The sequence below is a fragment of the Felis catus genome, chromosome B4 (genome assembly GCF_018350175.1).
Source record: "Felis catus isolate Fca126 chromosome B4, F.catus_Fca126_mat1.0, whole genome shotgun sequence".
Lineage (NCBI taxonomy): Eukaryota > Metazoa > Chordata > Mammalia > Carnivora > Felidae > Felis > Felis catus.
In genome coordinates, this window is record NC_058374.1 from 124,757,792 (window position 1) to 124,778,888 (window position 21,097).

The following is a 21,097-nucleotide window of genomic DNA, read 5'->3' on the forward strand; positions in this document are numbered from 1 at the left end:
AGATGGCAAGTTGAGTACATATGTTCAACTCTACCCTCTCCAGATACCTCAGTGACACAACAGAGAAAAGATGCAGAAAGGCAGAGATATTCCAGAAAGGAGAGAGAAAAAAATAAAGAAATAGAGAGTAAGAAAAGATCAGAAATTTAACGCAAGCGTTGTAGGAATCAAATCGTAAGACTCCAGGAAAAGAGAACGGAGAAAATGATGAAAAAAAAATCAAGTAAATAATTCATAAATTTTTCCTAGAACTGAAGAACATGAAGTTTTAGACTGAAAGGGTCAAATAGCATCCAACAAAACGGACAAAGGACTTCCAAACCAGGGCACATCAACGTGAAATTGAAAAGCAATAGGAAAAAAGAGAAGATCTTGCAAGCTTCTAGGGAGATGAAAAGAAGTTATGTATAATGAGATCAGCAGTGAGAAAAGCACCTGTTGTTCTTCTCACGGTAACAGAAGTTAAAAGGCACTGAAGCAAAGCCTTCCAAATTCTAAAAGAAATAATTTTATAGTCACTCAACCTACTCAGGTAAAAGCATTTTACAAATCGCAAACGTTCTTAGGCACTCTCAGGCATCTATCAGAAGATGTGTTCATACAACAGTAGAGAATCTAAAAAAAAGGGAAAGCCGTGGAATTCAGGAAACAGGAAATCCGAAGGTTCTATTTATCAAGTCATATTAAAAGCGATCATGAGCTTACTGGTTGTAGGAAGATGAAATCCATATGAAGGCTTTCAGTTGCTTTTTGGAATGTTAACATATTTCATGTGCTTTTAGATTTGCATAGCTATGCTTTTACAGCATTCCGAGCATAAAAGAGATTACAAGAGGTTTCAACTCTTACCTGTAGCACAGCAGCAAATAAGTACACTACTATGAAGATGACAGTTAAGGACGTGTGACCACTTTTCATCAAATGAATAGTGTAGAGGAAAATTAAATGTCCGGGAATCACTAAAAGCAGTAAAACTTGAGCAGACTTATTATTCACTCCTATAATAGAAAATATAAGAGTTAAAACAAAATCATATTTTGGTTAATAACAGGTCAGTTATTAACATTTAAGGACTACTTTCTACTTACTATACTGAATAGCACTGCATAAAATTCTGTTGCTGAGGCACCTGGTTGGCTCAGCCAGTTAAGTGCCCAGCTCTCGATTTTGGCTCAGGTCATGATCTCATAGTGGGTCATGAGATCAAGCCCCACGTCAGCATCTCCTTACCCTCCCAACCCTCCCTCCCCCACTGGGCATGGAGCCTTTTTGAGATTCTCTTTCTCCCTGTCCCACTGCCCCTTCCCTGCCTATAAGCACCCATATGTACATGCAGGCATGCTCTTTCTCAAAATATAACAAATAAATCTACTCCTGAAATCATTGTTTCACTATATGCTAATTTGGATGTAAATTTTAAATAAAAAAATAATAAAAATATATATATATAAAATAAAAAATTCTGTTGCTAGCAAAACATTTCAACTTTCCACAAATCACTTAATTCTTTGAAATTCTTACTGTATGTTATAGACTAATTAAATGACAGGAAATTGATAAAAGCTTGCTATGAAGAACACTGGCCAGACTTTAATGTCTATCATACTAATAGAGGGAAGACAAAAGAAAACACATAAAGTTCCTAAAGCATAGGAATGTTCTGGTTTTTTGGGTTTTTTTTAAACGTTTATTCATTTTGAGAGAGAGTGAGCCAGCAAGCAGGGGAGGTGCAGAAAGAGGGAGAGAGGGACAGAGGGAGAGGGGGAGAGAGAGAGAGAGAGAGAGAGAGAGAGAGAGAGAGAGAGAGAGACGGAGAGACTCCCAAGCAGGCTCTGCACTTAAACCACAGAGCACAAAGCAGGGCTCAAACCCACAACCGTGAGATCATGAGCAACATCATGAAGCAAGAGTCAGATGCTTCACTGACAACAGCCACTCAGGGGCCCCAGGAATGTTTTAATTTTACTTTTCCTTTAGAGTTCTTTCACTGATATTTTACTGAGCATTTCTCATCCCCATTCAAAAGTCAAGAATGACCTTTATTTTGATCAAAAAAGAAGTGACAGGAATTGTGAGATTTAATATAGTGGTCTTAGTTTTTTGGTACTCACTGCCCGGGTGACATAAACAGGACACTGTTCCTTGTGACAGAAATTATCCCTCTCCTTCTCTTTGGGATCAAATGCTTACATTTAGAAAAGCCAAAAGGATTAATACAGTAAAGACAGTACATCCGTCTCTCTAGATCACCTAGATCTAGATAAGGTTCCTCTTTCTTGACTCATGAGCAAGGTATCCCAGAGAAAAGAATGAAAGACAAAAAGTATACAAAGTTCCTCAGCAGCTGCAGACTTGATACAAATAACTTTTTGTTCACTGAGATTTAATGAACACAATCTATTCTACTTCCAATCTATTCAGGTCTCAGAAAAAAAAAAAAAAAGTCATGCAAAATTCTGACAAAATAGGTATTCAGCAACTGTTGCCTGCCTATGTGCTCAGAGCAGAATTATTCCTGATATAAGATGCAAAACTCCAAAGCACATACCTGGACCAAAAAAAGTTCTAAATGGGTAGTAACAACCTTTGGGTTCCTCAGGCAATTCTCCAGGAATGCTATGTAAGTGGAGGTAGGTAGAAATCCTGCTAGCCTGAATGGCCACCAAATTACCACCAATACCTGAAACATAAGGAAAAACAAAGCAGTTATCTTTCTATTTTAAGCAACTTGCATAAATTCAACCAAAGGCAGGCCTTCTTTGTGTTATGTGCTGGGCAATAAAACAAGCAAAAAGAATTTCTTCTGAAATGCTGACTTATTTAATGTTGAAGTAGATATTCCAAAGGCGTAAAGTCATTATTAGGAAAGAATCTTGCATTACTTTTTCAAGTCTGACTCACCGACTGAAAGCAGACCAGACTAAATAATTGTTTTAAATTACTACCACGGCCAAGGTATAAAGCTAGGTAGCAAGATATTTAATGCTTACCTCGTTAATGAAAGGAAAAATAAGCTTGATTTTTTTTTTTTTTTTTTTTTTTCAAATAGACAAGGCTTGGTACTTTTCTGCTCGGGTTCCTAAAGAAATTGGTAGAGGAGACTGAAAAAAATACTCCAGAAAGTAATCTTGTAACCTAGATTATTCTCTCAAATACTTTACAGACATGCCCTACAGGAAACATTAAAGGGATTTCTCTTGGCAAAAGGAACATAAATCCAGATGGAAATCTGGAACTACACAAAGGAAAGAAGGATGCTAGAAATGTAAAATATATCAGAAAATAGAAAAGATATTTTCTCATTTTTAGTCTCTTCAAAAAACATCTGACCATTTAAAGCAAAAATAATAACAATGTATATACAAGGTTTGTAACAAAGTAGAATGTATGACAAAAAGAACACATAAGAAAGAAGAGTGAAAATCCAAGTATACTGATGCAAAGTTCTTATCCTTTATGTAAATGGACTAAATTATTATTTGACAGTGCTCTGTGATAAAGATATACATTATAATACCTAGAGCAGTAGTTTGCAAAATATGGTCTGGGGTCTGAAGGAAGAGTAATTCTAGAAATTCTAACCAAGCCTTGCTAGCACAAGTCCCAGAGGGAAAGATTCACAGTATACATTAGCATGATAAAGATCTTTAAGAAATCCTGTAGTGAAGAAATCTATTTGACCTAATGCTTCCCAAACTGAATGGACAACAAAAACTCACTTTTCAAGTTATACTTATTAATATCTCATAGAACTAGTATTCTTGTGATATATACACACACACACACACACACATACACACATACTCTAAAGTTTATTCATTTATTTTGAGAGAGAGAGAGAGAAAGCACGAGTCAGGGAGGTGCAGAGAGGGAGAGAGAAAGAGAATCCCAAGCAGGCTCAACATGGTCAGCATGGAGCCCAATGCAGAGCTCGAACCCACGAACTGTGAGATCATGACCTGAGCTGAAGTCGGACGCTTAACCGACTGAGCCACCCAGGCGCCCCTGAAATATATTTTACAAAATGCTACTAAATGCTGGGAGATGTGTTAAAAGATGTCCTAAGCAAAATATCAACACTGATATGCCTTACTTTAAACAAAGTGTGTATTCTTGTATCTAATAAAACAGATAAATTAGCAATTATTTTGAGGGGGAAAAAATCACAGGCTTTGGAATCAGGCAGATCTGGGTCTAAATGCTGAGTTACCACTTACTAGATATGAGATGCTGGACAAATTACTTTCTTATTGGGAGGATTAAATGATATGAACGTGCATAAAAGACCTGCAAGTTACCCGGTACACAGTAGGTACTCACTAGTTAGTAAATGATGATGGTCATGATGATGGTCATGATACATAGGGGTCCTTTAAATAGCACATCCTCTAACACATTTAAAATGAAATTCAATTCTCAAAAGTTCCACTTTTTTGAGGACCATGGAATTAATCTTCTCTATCAATGTCTTTAAAGAGTGGAATTTAACATAAAGTGAGCTCCTTGTGATACGCAGCTAAGAGATTTACTTACTGGGATACAAAAAAAAAAAAAAAAAAAAAAAAAAAAAGATTGTACTGCCGTGTAATATGATGGCTTCCAAGAAGAGCACTTCAATGAAGCTCTAAAATTATTTCTTTTGTAAAGTGAAATAACAGAAATACTGATTAAAACCTTACTCATGACGGTATTGTTGTAATTTACATTTTTCACTGAAATGTTGGACAATACAGCTCTAATGGCATTAGTGAGTAAAACTTATGCTAGTGACCTCATCAACTAATATTCACTGAATAGGATTGGAACAGGTGGAAGAAAAGCAGTAATCATTCCAAGCAGTGGAAATTAGATCTTTGTGGGGCCCCCACATAGGAATCCGGTTAGGATAAAGGAAAAAGTTGTACGCAGCCAAGAGCATATAGAGGGCCTTGAAAAGCGAAGCAGAAGAATTCAAACTTGATTTGACAGGTAGGAGGAAACCACTGATAAGTTCATCATCTTAAGTCTGATGTAATAAAAACAATGTTTAAGGATGACTAGTCTGTTAGTGACATTTAATTGGCACTGAATAGGGCGTGGGTCAGGAAAGCTACTTTGTTACTTCAATGATGGCTGAAGTGAGATATTAGCAGACTACAATGCTGAGACTGTTGTTGTATAAGTAAGCGAAGAAGTGAATTACGTTAATGGGCAAATAGACAAGGTTTGGTCATGTCTACTCAAAGAGGATGAAGGGCCAGGTTGATGGTGCCATGATTTTAAGGGTGGATGATGGGGAGGAGTGTGGCACTAGGAAAATTGGGAAGGGGATCTAGAGGGGAAATTTCTTTCTTTTTTGTTTCTTAATGTTTATTCATTTTTGAGAGACAGAGAGAGACAGAGCATGAGTGGGGAAGGGGCAGAGAGACAGGGAGACACAGAATCTGAAACAGGCTCCAGGCTCTGAGCTGTCAGCACAGAGCCCGAGTTGGGGCTCGAACTCACAAGCTGTGAGATCGTGACCTGAGCCGAAGTCAGACGCTCAACCGACTGAACCACCCAGGCACCCCAAGGGGAAATTTCTTTACAGACATTTTATAGCTACACAGAAATGTAAATGTTCAGTTGAAATTTTAGATATGAAGTTAGATTTTGGAGAACTTGCCTTCATAGAACATATTTTCTTACACATAAATATAAAAAGCAGTTTATATTAAATGTGTAGCATATCCTATGACAGGTTTTCTCTCAGGTAAAATTACTTTTTAAGTTATATTGGTGTAGGTTATACTAAAATCCAATTTAATGAGCCAGCCCAAAAGTCAGTATAACTGGATTAAAATTATTTTATTAAATGGAATACATACAAGAAACCCTGTGAACCTAAGTATTACAGTTCCCACTTTATAGGTAAGAAAAAAAAAAACATAAGGCAGATTTTAAAGGGATCCGCAGAGGAGTGATAGATGTTAATGGACTGCATTGACTTAAGCAATGCTTACACCTAGCTAACTCTAATTTATCCATAAAAATTGACAGAGGCAGCAACAAAACAGGACAGAGCACATAACCCAAAGCCAGTGATAATCCAGAACTGAAATGTCATATTATGCTACATTAACCTCAAAAATCAGGTATGCCTGATTCTCAAGCTAAGATCAAGTGGTAAGAGTAAAAAAACAGCTTTTTTCAAAAATGTGTTGTGCATACTGAGAACAGGGAACATCACTTCTACCCCAGATACCACCCTGGGCTTGGAGAGGGAATGGAAGGGAAGGGAAGATACACCTCTTAAAATCTGAGTCCTACGATTCTCGTTAGTGCCTAGGAGTATGTAATGATTTGTTGCCATCGTGAAACAGTGTATCTCATTCTTACCATTAATAACCGGTGTGTAAACAACAATCCCCACCAAGTTTGGATCAGATACAGTTGTGTCCAGAATAAGGCCCCCAATGCTGGAAGAAAATCACACAGTTTAGGGAAGAGAAAAGAAAACACTAATTTAAAGCTGCTCTTTACATACAAACACCTCTACTTTTAAAAGTAAACATTTCAGACATTTAAAAAACAATAAAAAGGAAAAATATTCAAAGTAAAAATCAATGTCAACAGTGAAATGTTGAAAATAAAACATGAGCAGTAGCCCTCTGTTTCCGTTCTCATTCTGATCTCCAAGATGTGTTCCCCGTAAAAAGGAAAAGAACATAGGGGCACCTGGGTGGCTCAGTCGGTTAAGCGTCCGACTTCGGCTCAGGTCTAATCTCACTGTTGGTGAGTTCGAGCCCTGCATCTGGCTCTGTGCTGATACAGCCTGGAGCCCTCTTCAGATTGTGTCTCCCCCGTTCTCTCTGTGACCCTCTCCTGCTCACACACTGTCTCCGTCTCTCTCTCAAAAATAAATAAAAACATGAAAAAATAAAAAACATAAATAAAAAGGAAAAGAATATGCTTTAAGTGCTTTAAAATGTCTGGAAGGATATATAAGAAATTATTAACAATGTCCATCTCTGGGTGGAGGGGCAGACAAAAGACTGATGATTATTTAATATCCTTCTGTATTTGTTAATTTTTTTAAACCATGTGTATTTATTGCTCTTATAATTTAAAAAATAGGGTTTTTTTTTTTTGTTTTTTTGGTTTTGTTTTGTTTTTTTTTTTTTTTAAGTAAGCTCTAAACCAAACACAGAGCTTTAACTCATGACTCTGACCCCATGATCAAGAGTTGCATGCACTAGGGGTGCCTGGTGGCTCAGTCGGTTAGGCATCCGACTTTGGGTCAGGTCATGATCTGGCGGTTCGTGGGTTTGAGCCCTGCATCAGGCTCTGTGTTGATAGCTCAGAGCCTGGAGCCTGTTTCGGATTCTATATCTCCCTCTCTCTCTGTTCCTCCCCTGCTTGTGCTCTCTCTCTCTCTATCAAAAATAAATAAACATTAAAAAAAATAGATTAAAAAAAAAAAAAGTTGCATGCTCTACCAACTGAGCCAGTCAGGCGCCCCTAAAATCTAGTTTTTAAAAGAATATTTCTTCATTTATGAAATTAACAAAGCATTAAATGGATCATTTTTATTGTGTTAAAACTATATATATATATATATATATATATATATATATATATATATATATATAAAATCTTATCATTGGTAAGTTGAAATAATGAGCTGTAGCATAGAAAGGGCTGATTTTCAGAATGGAGGTCTGGAAAAATAACATACAGCTACATAGAAGCAGGCCTTCAACTTCAATGTCTCAATGGAGCTCCGAGGGTTTTTTTAAGTTTCAAGACCATTACTAATTGGTTAACTTCAGTTTCTTGGTCTAAGCCCTATAAAACATTAACAGTCCCAATACTCCATGGGGTCGCACTGCCTAAATTTTCTAGGAAAATGCAACCTACATTATACAAAAATAAACTACATGTTATCAGAGAATGGAATTGATTGTCAAAATATCAGATCAAAATATTCTTACCACTACTTGACAGCTAACATTAGGAATTTATTAAATCTTTATTAATTTTTTTAGTAAAATAAATGAATTGTGACTTAATATGCCTAAATTACTAGAATTTCCCATTAAAAGTTACACTATAGGGGCACCTGGGTGGCTCAACTGGTTAAGCGTCTGACTCTTGTTTTCAGCTCAGGTCACGATCTCACGGTTTCGTGGGTTTGAGCCCCACATCAACACGTTGGGCTCTTTGCTGGAAGCACTGAGCCTGCTTGGGATTCTCTTTCCCTCTCTCTCTGCCCCTCCCCCACTTGTGCTATCTCTGTCTCTCTCAAAATAAATAAATAAACTAAAAAAATTTTTTTTAATTAAAGTTACACTGTAAAGTCCAAAAATAGTCATCCTTAGCAGTATTTTCATATTATAAGCTCTAATTTAAAATATACATATATATATTTCATAGAACTAGTTATGTATTAAAGAATAAATCTCTGCCAAAACACATAGGTTCATGCTGTGACTGTAACATGAATATTTGCTAAAACACATTTTAAAATGTTTTTATGACCCAGATAACAAAATATAGAAAAATTAGAAAATACAAACAAAAAGAAGAAAATAAAAATCAACTATCATGACATCATTCAGAGTTATACTGTTAGTATGTTGGTAGCTAGACTCCCAGACATTTTTAAACACTTAGATTTTTGAAAATGAAAACCCACATTGCAAAAGTAGTTCTCTCTTCACTTTTATCAAATTTTGATTTTATCCAATAAACACATGTACATTATTTAAAAAGTGAGAGTGCCGCAAAGCCTATTACATAGCCCCTGGCCCCTGCCCCCAAAACCTGTTCTGCCCCAGTAAATTTTTTTTCAACTTCTGTAGCTGTTTCCTCTGGCATTTAATTCTGTATTTCCAGATAGCATGTTTATACCGTGATTTCTTGATTTTAATTTTAGACACTTACCTAATGACCTCCACTATGACGGATGAGGATTTAGTCTCACTTGCCCTTCTCTCTCCACCTAAGACCATTCATAAACCCCTTCCTCCCCGTATCCTGCCAACTTGGTTCTGTAGTTCTGGGTGGAGTATTTAGGGTTTACCTTATTGTGACAATGGAATCATTATTCACAGCAGGACCACCAAGTGTCATTGGATTTCCCCACTGTTACTTGTTGCTCTGTCCCATATTTTTCCTAATTTTTAAGGTACTTACTACTAATTCAGCCTCAAATTTCTAACAAAGTTAATGAAGTGCCTCTGAATAAGTCAAAGTCACCTGGCAACCAATCAATTCTGCTTTTTTTTTTCTTAGAGACATTCCTCCTTGAGCCCACTGTCCTCCTGCCAACCTGGATGGTTGCCTCTAGGCCTGATACACAGCTGTCAACCTGAACTTCAATCTCCCACGCTGGGTCTTTGAAAAAGTCCCAACATTTCATAGGACCCTACTGCCTGAATCTTCCAGGAAAAAAGCAATCTACATCAGAGAAAAATGAACCACAAGGTCTCATGGAATGGGTTTCCTCATGCCCATGTCATCTTCCTTGATTTATTTCCTCATTTTGATAGACTGTATCTTCTACCAGCTTTCATATGAAAGGGTACATAGGAAGCAAAGTTTTTGAGATCCTACATGACTGAAAATTGTTGGATGCCACTCTTCCATTTGGCTGATACTGCAACCATACTTTGTGTTCAAAATAATCTCCCTCTCTGGTGTTGCTACTGGACATCATTCAGATTCCCAATGCTTTATATGAAACTTGTCTTTTCTCTCCAGGAGATTTTGGGATTTATAGTAAATTTATCATTTGGGGCCCTCCTCGTATTCACTGTGCTTGGTACTCAGTGGGCCATTTCAATCTGGAGGCCCGTGGTCTTCAGTCCTGGGGAATTTTCTTGCAATATTTCTTCGAGAATCTCCTCTTATTGTTTACCTCCAGTTGCCCGCCTCTTTGTTTTCTGTTCTATTTTCCAGAACACTTCTTCGGCTCTGTCTTCTAACTTTTCTACTCAGTTTTTTGTTTGCTTATTTGTTTCTGCTCTTTATATATATTCTTCGTTCCCAAGAGCTCTTCCTGCTTTTCCAAATCCTCCTTATTAGAACATTCTGTTCTTACATTATGGATGCCATAGATTCTCTTATTGCTTTAAGGGCACTGATGAGAGTTTTTGAGGTCTTTCAACTATCCCTGCACTTTCTTTGAGTACCATTTTTCTGGTCTCTGTCTTTCATGTTAGAAGCCTTAATCAAATATCTGGTGATCCTTTTACTGTCTGCTCCTCTGTAAAGGGCATTGCAGAGCACACTCGTCAGCAGGTGAGCCTCCTGAAGAATGGTCAGGTAGCTCTTTCACTCAAGGACCCACAAGGGTCAGTAACCACCGAGTTTTTCTCTGGCTCTCTGGCGCTGATGAGTTACCCCAGGAGGGAATTAGTCTAATTTTTTTGCCTGGGGGTATAGGCTTGACTACCAGCATTCCATGAGCAAAGAAAAAGAAGTGGGATAGGGTTTTCACTGCTGGGCATCTAGATTTTCACTTAATCCTACTTTCCATACAGTGCTTAATCCACACCCTCACTTGTGCAGGTGTTTCTTAATCCACAGCTTCTCTGATTTAGTCTCTCCAGAGTTAATTCTTGTCTTTTGCCAAGGTGGGAGGGGGCAGTCACTTGGGTGGTCAAGCTGGAGAAGGGCTTTGAGGGTCTAATTGTTTCTCACATAAATTTTCAACCGATCTTCTCCATTTCAGCTTTGAGAAGTACTCAGTGCCTCCAGTTTCTCCACGTTTCTGGGTTTCTGAGGCTTAGATCGGCTCGCTTCCTATGGGTGTCCCCTCACCCTGCTGGAGGTCAGGCTTTAGCCTTTTCCATTCTGGCGGTTCAGCTAAAAGTCATCCATCTGATTCCTATTTTACTAATTTTGTTGAATCTCTCACCTGCTGTCCTCTCTGTTTCCCTTCTGCTTTTGTGGTTTTACAGCTTTTCTGTTCTATTACTGTCATTTTAGTAGTTTCAGGAAGGAAGACAGTAAATGCGTGTCAATATACCATGCTTAACGGGAAACTCATACCCTTTTCTAGCTGGCTCTTTTCACCAAAGGCATAATGAACATCTTTCCACGTTAACGTTGCAGTGTTATTTTTAGCAGCGAATATTCCATTTCGCGACTATACCATAATTTATTTGATCACTACCTGGTTGCTGAGACCTCTAAGGTGGTCTCTCTCTTCTTTTGTTATTAAAAGTTCCTCTGTGATGAGGACCGTACAACCTAATCATTTGCAAATATCCTTAATTATATCCCTATGTTCTGCCAAAGTCCTAGAAGGAGAAGCAGTCAAATGGTACGTCCATTTCTAAGGCTGTCTGATACTTATGTGAGCAACTTACTATTAAAAATAAATAATGTCAGGCTAACACACACACACACACACACACACACACACACACACACACACACCACTAAACCTTACTCGTCAGTCTGGTAAGGATTTGATTGGAGAAAAGTTTGAAACTGGTAGCCAAATGAGGTATGTCTACTCATTCCAAGAACTCCTGTGACTAATAGCTCTATTACATGTGATAATAAAGATGTGAGTACATAAAATGACTGAACCAAGAAATGATGTTTTAATGTATACACAAGATGCAGGCATATCGAACACACGGATAGATACACACACACACACACACACACACACACACACACACACACACACACACATTTTAATACTAACCTACTTATAACCATAGCTGTTATGACAGGCTCCCAGCCTGAGTGGAGAACTGTCCTTGTGGCTGGATGTTTGGCAGCTATTATAATCCAGATAGGAGTTAGAGCCAAGAAAAAGACACCAACTAATGGAGAAATGTAGTAATACCTGTCTAAAATTAAAAAAGAGACAACATTTCAATCTCTCTTCTAACCATGGAGCAAATGTAGATATTAAAAGTTGAAGTTTCCCAGAAGATAGGATGTTATCCAACATATTCACATGCTATATATTCTATAAACTTCAAACAAATTTAAAACAGTAGATAAGGTAAAAATATTAAATAATGTAACCAAAAACTAATACATTAATTCAACAAACATTTATGAAATTAGCTATCTGTGCTAGATGAGAACTGCAATAATAATGATGATAATAATAATAATAATAATAATTAATAATAATAATAAACAGTAAGAACAAGAGTAAAAAAGCTAACATTTATTTGGCTTCTATTATTTACCAAGTACTGTGCTAAACACTTTCAACTCAACACATCAACTCATGTGACAGTCCTCACAAATATGAGGTAGACACTGTCATTTCTATTTTATGAAGAAAACTGAAGCTTTGGACCTTAAGAACATGGCTAAGAGACAGCAAGAGTTGGGGGAAATGGAATCTGACACCAAAGTTAGTACTCTTAACTCTCGAGTCAAATGGGATATTGTTTTGACCCACAAAGATCTTATAGTGCAAGCATTCCAAGGAATATTGGCCAATCAATTGATAACAGATATCCCCATATTGAATAGTGTTCCAAGCTCCAAAATAAAATAGAAAAACTAAGTTTAATAAAGTTAAATACATTTTTTCACTGCTGCACTTCTCAGAACCCTTAATATTCTAAGACAGAATATAGTACACCATGTTAACCATAGGTTGGCCAGACCACCTAGTTTCACATCTAAGTGTGACAACTTACTTTGGACAAGAAATTTAATTTCTATAAACTTTAAATTCCTTATCTATAAAATGGCAACAATAATAGTACCTATTTCATGGGGTTATTGTGAGTCTTAAGAGAATTAGTACACGTAAGTACAATAGTGCCCAGGCACCTAGCTAATATTTATTGAACACTTACTATTGTCATAATTATCATGGCCATTATCATTAACATCTTGCTATTTGGAACACACTGAGATACCAGATTGCCAGGACTTTGTTACAACCCCTTTGTGGTAAACTGTTTTACTTGATCACAACTGTTCACTGTCTCTCCATTCTTGTTATATTTTCCTATAAAGTGAATATCCTTCTCTGTCTCATTGACTTTGAGCTTAGCTATTTGTCTTGCTTTGTGGACATGCTATATATCACCTCTGAACAAAATTTTAAGTGCTTTCAGAAATGAAAGAGGTAGATTGATAGATAGATATGGGTAAATATGAACTGTTTTCAGACACTAGACACTAGACAACAGGCATTGCAAAACTGTGATCCCTGAGAGAAGGGAAAGAAATGAGATAAGCCCTATAACAGCCTCAGCTCTTTGACTTAAGGCACATTCCAGACCACAGCTCAGGAAGGGAAAACTCAAGCAGAGTGATGATAGGGCAGCAGGAATTTATAGGACAAAATACTAGAGAAGAGGAAGCTCTCAGAGAAAGAGCTTGTGAACTGAATACTAAGTCAAGCATGCATAGGTGAACTCCACAAGGCCAGGCCAAGAATAATTGGGGAGTCGTAAACTGAAAAATTCCCAGAGTTTACAAAGGGCTGGAAGTCATTCAAGAGCTAATCTTGTAGAGAAGAGAGGCCTCTTTGAATACTGAGAAGATTTAGTAAAGACCTGAGAAGGGTCACATCTTAGCAGTAGGGCCAGCCCTAGCGTAAAGTCTACTCAAGATTCACTCCAATAAAGCTTGAAACCATGCCTTGTAAGGCTCAAGCTAATCCACAATTAACTGCCTACAAGAATAAAATTAAACACTCTGTAAAGAAAACCAAAACAATTGAGCACTTAATGGTATTACATCACAATGTGTAGCACCCAACCAAAAATTATTTTTAAGTGTTTGGAATAATATTTAGTCACATTTACAAACTTAAATACTCTGAGATACTCTGTTGTACTTAGACATTTCTCATGTCTCTCAAAAGTTTCCAAGTACTTATGACAATCTTTATAAATCTAGCAAATTAAATGTACAGATACAGAAAGTCTTTAAGTTTTCATACATTTTTATATAATGCATACAAATTTGGGAACATTTATATTTAAAATCACAAGAATAAGTCAATTACTTAATTAAAAATTTAAGACAGAATTAGAAGACTGATGTGTTTCTCTAATGGGTTAAGTTACAAGTATATTAAAAAAATCCATGTTTTGCCTCTTCAGAATAAAACTGTTAATACCATGAGTCTGATTCTCAAATATTTTTACAGTCAATTCTAAATATCCCCAGGAATACAAGTTGCCTACCCCTTCTTAAAACAGTGACACCCCAAAACATTTTTGGTAATATCATTTTAGCTGACCAAGGTTTTACTATTATCGGAGATTTCAGCCAGGACGTTCCTGGATTCTTCTCAATAATTCTAATACTTATTGTGTATAGTAGAGGCCTCCCCTTATACCTTAAAGACAGCCTTGAACTCACAGTCCTTGTAGCTTATAGTCCTAGATTTTAGTTATATGTTACTAAATTTTTCTGGCATCTCACAAAATTCTTCAATCCTTATCCAGACTCTTATCTTTAATTGAACTTTGTATTTCCTCATCTTAAAATATTTAAAGATCTTCTTGCCTATGACTAAAGATGTTTGAACTAGATAGAAACTCAATTTGTTTTTTCCTAGCAGATAGGAACAAACAATTACTATAAATATTAAACTAAGATCCAACCAAATTTTCTCATGGCTTTATCTAGATCACATCTTCAAAATAATTATGCTAACAAAAACATTAAATATTTTCTCCCATTTACAGGGATATGATTAATGCTACACAGTGTCATCTTCTCCATGAATTTTTATAAAAGTTGAAAAAAAAAAAACCTTTACTGAACGGATTCCCAGTTCTCCTTGTTAAAACATTAACAATGTTAATGTTGAACATTAATGTTATGTTAAATAACATCCCAATTAGGAGGCATTCTTACCTCTTAAAACAACTAAGGTTGCCAACAATCTCTTTACAGGATCAAGCAGAAAACTAAAGGCAAAATCCACTAAACACAAATGAAAAGAACTATTCTGCTAGGTCAGATCATCTTAGTACTTCATTTTTAGCTCAAAAAATGAGCACTATGCTCAGCCTTTAAGTTCTTCTCAACATTAAATCTTTGGAAGGACATCTGCCGTTGAAAGAAGCACCTACCAACTCAACCCCAGGGTCATTGCTTGAACTTTCAAAGTGGGCAGAAACTTCTCAGTAAATAAACTAAAAATAATGAGTGGACAGTTCCTCAGAAAGTTAAACAGTTATCATATGACCCAGCAATTCCACTGCTAGGTAACTACCAAAAGAACTGAAGACATATGTTCACACAAAAACTTGTACAAGAATGTTCACTTTTCATAATAGCCAAAAAGTGGAAAGAACCCAAATGTCCATGGAATGGTAAATGGATAAACAAAATGTGGTATATTTACACATGGAATATTATTCAGTACCGATTCATGCTACAACACAAGCAAAGCATACTCATCGAAAGAAGCTGGATATAAAAGGTCATCCATTTTGGGGAAACGTCCAGAACAGGCAAGCAAGCAAACCCATAAGTAGATAGATTACTGGTCACAGGGGCTGGGGAGTGACAGCTAACGGTTTCTTTATGAGGTGATGAAAATCTTCTGGAATAGAACATAGGTTCTATTAATAATAGGTTGTACAATCTTATGAATGTACTAAAAACCACTGAACTGCACACTTTTAAAAGGTGAATTAATTCAGTGTGGAATATAAATTGTATCTCAATTTTCAAAAATTCTAATAATGAAAAAAAAAAGGAGAGGCAACTACAGTCTTCAAAAATGTCAATGTCCCGGGGTGTCTAGGTAGCTCAGTCGGTTGAGCACTTGACTATTGATTTCAGGTTAGGTCATGATCTCAGGGTCATGGGATCAAGCCCTGCATCACCACTGGGTGTGGATCAAGCCTGCTTGGGATTCTCTCTCCCTTTCACTCTGCTCCTCCTCAGCTTGCAAATGTATGTGCTATCTCTCAAAAAAAGAAAAAAAAAAGTCTCTGCCCTAAAGACAAAGAAAAAATATATACATACATATATATATAAACATATAGAGAAATAGAGACAAAGAATAAAAAACAAAGTAAATGGGGTAAAATGTTAACATTAAGTGAATCTGAGTCCAGGGTATGCAAGATTTTTAATACTATTTTAATTTTTGCAACTATTTTATAAGCTTAAAAAGTATCTCCAAGTACGAAGAAAATGTAAACATTAAAAAAGTGGGAAAGCCATGATAAAATAAAAATTACTAAAACTGATTTACTATAAATCATTACTATCTCAATTTCCTGAGAAACCTAACATGCCCATTCCCACCAAATTATGATTATATAGGACCTTCCTATCTTTTCCCTGGCTAACATCTAACCCAATTCTGATGGCTAAATATAAGAAAAGAGAAGTCTCTAAAACACTTCTCTTTGTGGGATATATTGGTGTTTTAAAGATGTCATAAAATTAAGGAATTATTTTCAGAAAACCATGAGTGACACAATTGGTGAGAAAAAATGGTCAATTAAAAGCCAACTGTGAACTTCTGCATTAATACCAAAATCTAAAATAACGTCTTCCTTCTATAGGAAATACATTTAAATAATCCTAGTCAAAATGATATTTTGTATTAATTTCTGGGTAGATCACAATGGGTGTTTTAGTTGGCTGAAATCCACATCCTAAACCTAGAACCTATGGATATTACCTTATAGGGCAAAAGAGGCTTTGCAGATGTGATTAAGTCAAGTGTTTTGAAATGCAGAAGTTACTCTGGATTATTAGGGTGACCCCAAAATGCCAGAAGATCAGAGACAAGCAAAGGAATTTCCCCCCAAAATCTCCAGAAGACACCAGCCCTGCGGACACCTTGATTTTGGCCCTGTGCGAGTCACGTTAGACTGTTGGCCTCCAGAACTGTGAGAAAATGGATTTCTGTTATTTTAAGCCACAGAGTTGGCGGTAATTTGTTCCAGAAGCAATAGGAAATGAACACAGGTGTTCAGATAAAGCTCTGCAGAATTTGAAGCCCAATAAATGTCTGTGTGCATTAGTATTGACCCTGTGATATAAGTTGACCAGGGAAAAGTAGGGATGAACACAGCTCAAGTGGTTCAAATTGCTGTAACACTGAACTACCAACCATAACAGCCACCTTTTGGACTCATGGCTTTCACCTTTTATTAGACTGTTGGTGGCATTTTGCAACTACTGTTACGTAACTTCATTAATAACATCCATTATTCTTACCCTAAATTTTTTTGAAATATGTAACTGCTCTGAGTGACATTTTTATATGGCACCTGTTTCTGCGTGAGCAACAAAGCAACGGGCTCTGTAAGTTGCCGATTTTTTAAATGCCCTCTGTTATAACTATCAGAATTTTCTCACTAACTTGACCTTCCAGTGATCATTCTAAACCAAGACGGCGCTGAAAATACCTGAAGAAGAGTGACAGGCAAGACAGATTTAGATTCTACTCGTATCACCACTCATAGCAAGGCCATGATATTCTAGAATGTCTTGAAAATAACTAGCTGGCATCCCTGTTAGCTTCCAGACTGAAGCAACCTGAGGCTCACTGTTATTGTCCTTATGGCCCCAACTAAGCCATCTTTTAAAAGTTAACCTCGAAGAATGAGAAATCAGTCAACATTGTGCTCAAATCTTGTCTAAACAAGAAAAGTTGACAGTTTCTCAAATCAGTAAAATCACGTACATACAAGAATTAGATAGCCATGCAGGTATAAACAACCGATAAACATTTTTTAAATCCTCTTGGGGTGCCTGGGTGGCACAGTCGGTTGAGCGTCCGACTTCAGCTCAGGTCACGATCTCGCGGTCCATGAGTTCGAGCCCCGCGTCGGGCTCTGGGCTGATGGCTCAGAGCCTGGAGCCTGCTTCCGATTCTGTGTCTCCCTCTCTCTCTGACCCTCCCCCGTTCATGCTCTGCCTCTCTCTGTCTCAAAAATAAACGTTAAAAAAAAAAAATTAAAAAAAATCCTCTTAAAAGTATGCAAACAAGAAAGAGAGGGCAACAATCACTGTGTATAGATGTTTCGGTTACTGGCCTAACATTATTCTTTTAATAGCTTTCAAAAGTTACTATCATTCAAACATTACTGTGTGAATGAATAAATACCTTTATATTTTCTCAGCAAGTCATACCAAAGCATATCATAGTCCAGAGCTTAGATTACTTTCTAAACTAACTTTCTATTTTCTCTTCTATTTCGAGATCTTTCCTAGCCATTTTCTGCCATTTAAATTTTTTCCTTAGGGATATTAATCCCCCTGATACTTTCTGCTAAGGCAAGATATTCTTCCAATATTTCCTTAGTACCATATGCACAAAAAGCTATAATGATCCATAAAATGCAAAGAATGTTAGAAGTATCAGTGTAATGCTACAGGAATCCAGAGGAGGAAAAGATCAGTTAACATTAGGGACACGTATGAATTTAGCATTGAAAAATGAAAACTGACTGGCCTTAACGGAGGGAAAGGGAACGACGTAAGAAAGAAAAGAGAAAAATCATGGACAGTGTATGAGAATTGATACTGGCTGAGTCTGGCAGGAGTAACAATCACAGGAAAGTTTCTGCTGACTCCCAGAGGCCTAAACACCAGGCTAACATAAAATTTCAACTTTGTTAAATGAGCAGCAAAAACTTAGGTGACTACACAAAATAAAGTCAATAGGAACAAACAAAGCTCTGGGCTCATTTTGTCCTTTTAGGGGAGAACTGGAGCAGTAAAAAGAGGGAAAATCCCGTCTTTACTTCGAACATCAAAAATCAGCAAATTTTATCAGGACCAAAGGAAAAGTAACACATTGAATTAACGTAGAGTGAGCTTCAGTACCTGCATCAAAACAAACAAGACAAGAGGGGAGCTGTTCAAAGTCATTTCTAAGCATCCAAAATTAGAGGTGGGGAACTAACTCAGGCTTTTTTCACAGCCCAGTCAGTTCTTTGGGACCTATGGAACCCATGGCCTCTATTCGTAACAGAAGCCCAGGGCTGCCATGAAATCCTCTTATCTCTAAAGACTGCTAAGTGTTTCCAATGTAGCTCAAGAATTAAACTTTGTTTCCAAGAATCAGGTATCTCAGCAGGATGAATGGGGCCTCAGAATTTAAACGAGACTGTTCCTAATCTTTATATCCTGAATACCACAAATACTATAATGATCTTATGAGGCCCCCTAGTGCTCACAATGTAGACATGTTATAATCCAACACTGACCCCAGAAAAACCCTTCACTGTTAAATCAACTATGGAATCAATCAGCAGCCCATCAAAATAATAATAATAATAATAATTATATATATATATATATATATATATATATATATATATATAGAGAGAGAGAGAGAGAGAGAGAGAGAGAGAGAGAGAGAGAGAGAGCACTTTAGGGAAATAAGTGACAGGTAAAATGTAAAGAACCTATTTTGATTAATTCATCTTGAATTACTGTGAGCTAACTTCCACAAGACAAGTAAAGGCCCAGAAAAGCCTAAGCAATGTTTAACAATAAAATTATTTCTCAAAATAGAAATCATTCTATTTTCCTTTTTTTTATTCATCTAGCTAAACTACTAATGTATCACATACAACCCTCAAAATAGTGAAAGCTTTAGATAGTAACACATGATTTAGTCTTTTGTAAGAAGTTCATCACTCGAGTGATTTAAAAAAAACACACACACACACACTTTAAGTCAGTACACATTACTTCCCCAAAAGTTGATTTATCTTCTGCAATATCATAATGTTAAGTCTGTATCACTGTAACAATTGTAATATTTGTTATGACATTCTTCAATAGCATTCTCTTGCTTATTTTCTTACTACTGGGACTTCGATTGAGGAGATACCAGCAGCTGGGAAATGTGTTACAACTGACTTCATGTTAATTTAGGTTTCCAAGTCTGAAAATAACGTACCTTTCTTTTTGTGTATATAAGGGAACCCATCCAAGAACCACTACCAACCTTCCAGCCCCATCCCCACCCCACCCTCAAGGGTCTTGGCAAGACCTATGGAATAATACTAAGAAACCCTTTACCCCCTTGTGCTTCCCCTTTCCTTTCTCTTACCTCCTCCTCACAGTGGGAGAGACTGGTCTAATTGGTAAGACTAGGGAAAGGGGCACTAGCCATGCCTAATTCATCTCCTTTTTCTTTTGGGATCCAGCCTATTGATGACCGCCTCCTTCCCCAATGCAGTTAATCTGTTCCTTCGGGGAGGTGAGGCCTCCAAGTCGTCCAGCTACCTGCCTGTGAATGGGTGAAGGAGTCTAATAGAGTAGGTAGGAGAAGAACATTAAGTCACGTTCTCTAAAACTAGCCAAAGCTAGTATTTCAATCCTTGACTTCAGTATGAATTTCTAAACTGTATAATAGAGAAAAATATGACCAGTTATCACTCCAACAACATGAACTAAAGAAGATTATCCTTTTAATAACATTACTAATTTTCTGTACTTTATTTGACTGGGAGAAAGAAGGATTGAACATTAATTACCCTGAACATACTTGCACACACGTCATTCCTTGCATATTTCACAATAATGAAAACCCAAGACCTATGGGAACAAGATCTTACATGGAGGTCATTGATCATTTATTGTCTTCTACCTTACATCAAGTGGACACACGTCATCTTCTAAATGAGAAGACTCTTCCTTGAACATATACATCATGTCTTATTGACTAATTTCATGCCACTCATTAAATAATTTAAGGTAATTTTATATACTAAACAAAGCTTCCCTTAATATCTCCAAAAGTAGTAAAACGCCTGCTTTTGTTAGGTTAAATAAAGTCTTTTCTTTAGTTCAAAACCATATATGAGATTCTTACTTCTTCAAACCAAAGGTACTTTAGACTTATACCATAAACTGTATAGAATTCATGGATCATATGAGGATATATGAATAAATGTTTGCTTCTGGTTCAGCTTATAAACTATCTTTTTTTTTTTCTTGTAGAATTCTGTGGGTTTCTATTCTCTTTTACTTTTTTCAATTTGGCATCTAAAAATAAAACCATAAACAACTTTTAGCACTAAACCAATGCTCACAAATCATATTCATTTACATTAACAATAATCCCAAAGTACAAATTTGCATTAAAAGGATTCATTAGATTCCATATGTAATCTATTACTATTATCAGGAATCT

The 21,097-nt window shown here is 36.6% G+C and overlaps 1 protein-coding gene across 7 annotated transcripts in view; it reads right to left on the minus strand.

Annotated features, from left to right (window-relative positions):
- SLC41A2 (solute carrier family 41 member 2) overlaps positions 1-21,097 on the minus strand; it is a 122,151-nt gene that overhangs the window by 35,690 nt on the left and 65,364 nt on the right. For all 7 annotated transcript variants that reach the window (XM_023257388.2, XM_003989197.6, XM_023257387.2 and 4 more), the window contains 4 exons: positions 11,684-11,831; positions 6,358-6,437; positions 2,549-2,680; positions 850-998 (listed from right to left, as the gene is read on the minus strand). In XM_023257388.2, coding sequence (XP_023113156.1) covers positions 850-998; positions 2,549-2,680; positions 6,358-6,437; positions 11,684-11,831 — 509 coding nt within the window. The remainder of the gene's footprint in view (positions 1-849; positions 999-2,548; positions 2,681-6,357; positions 6,438-11,683; positions 11,832-21,097) is intronic.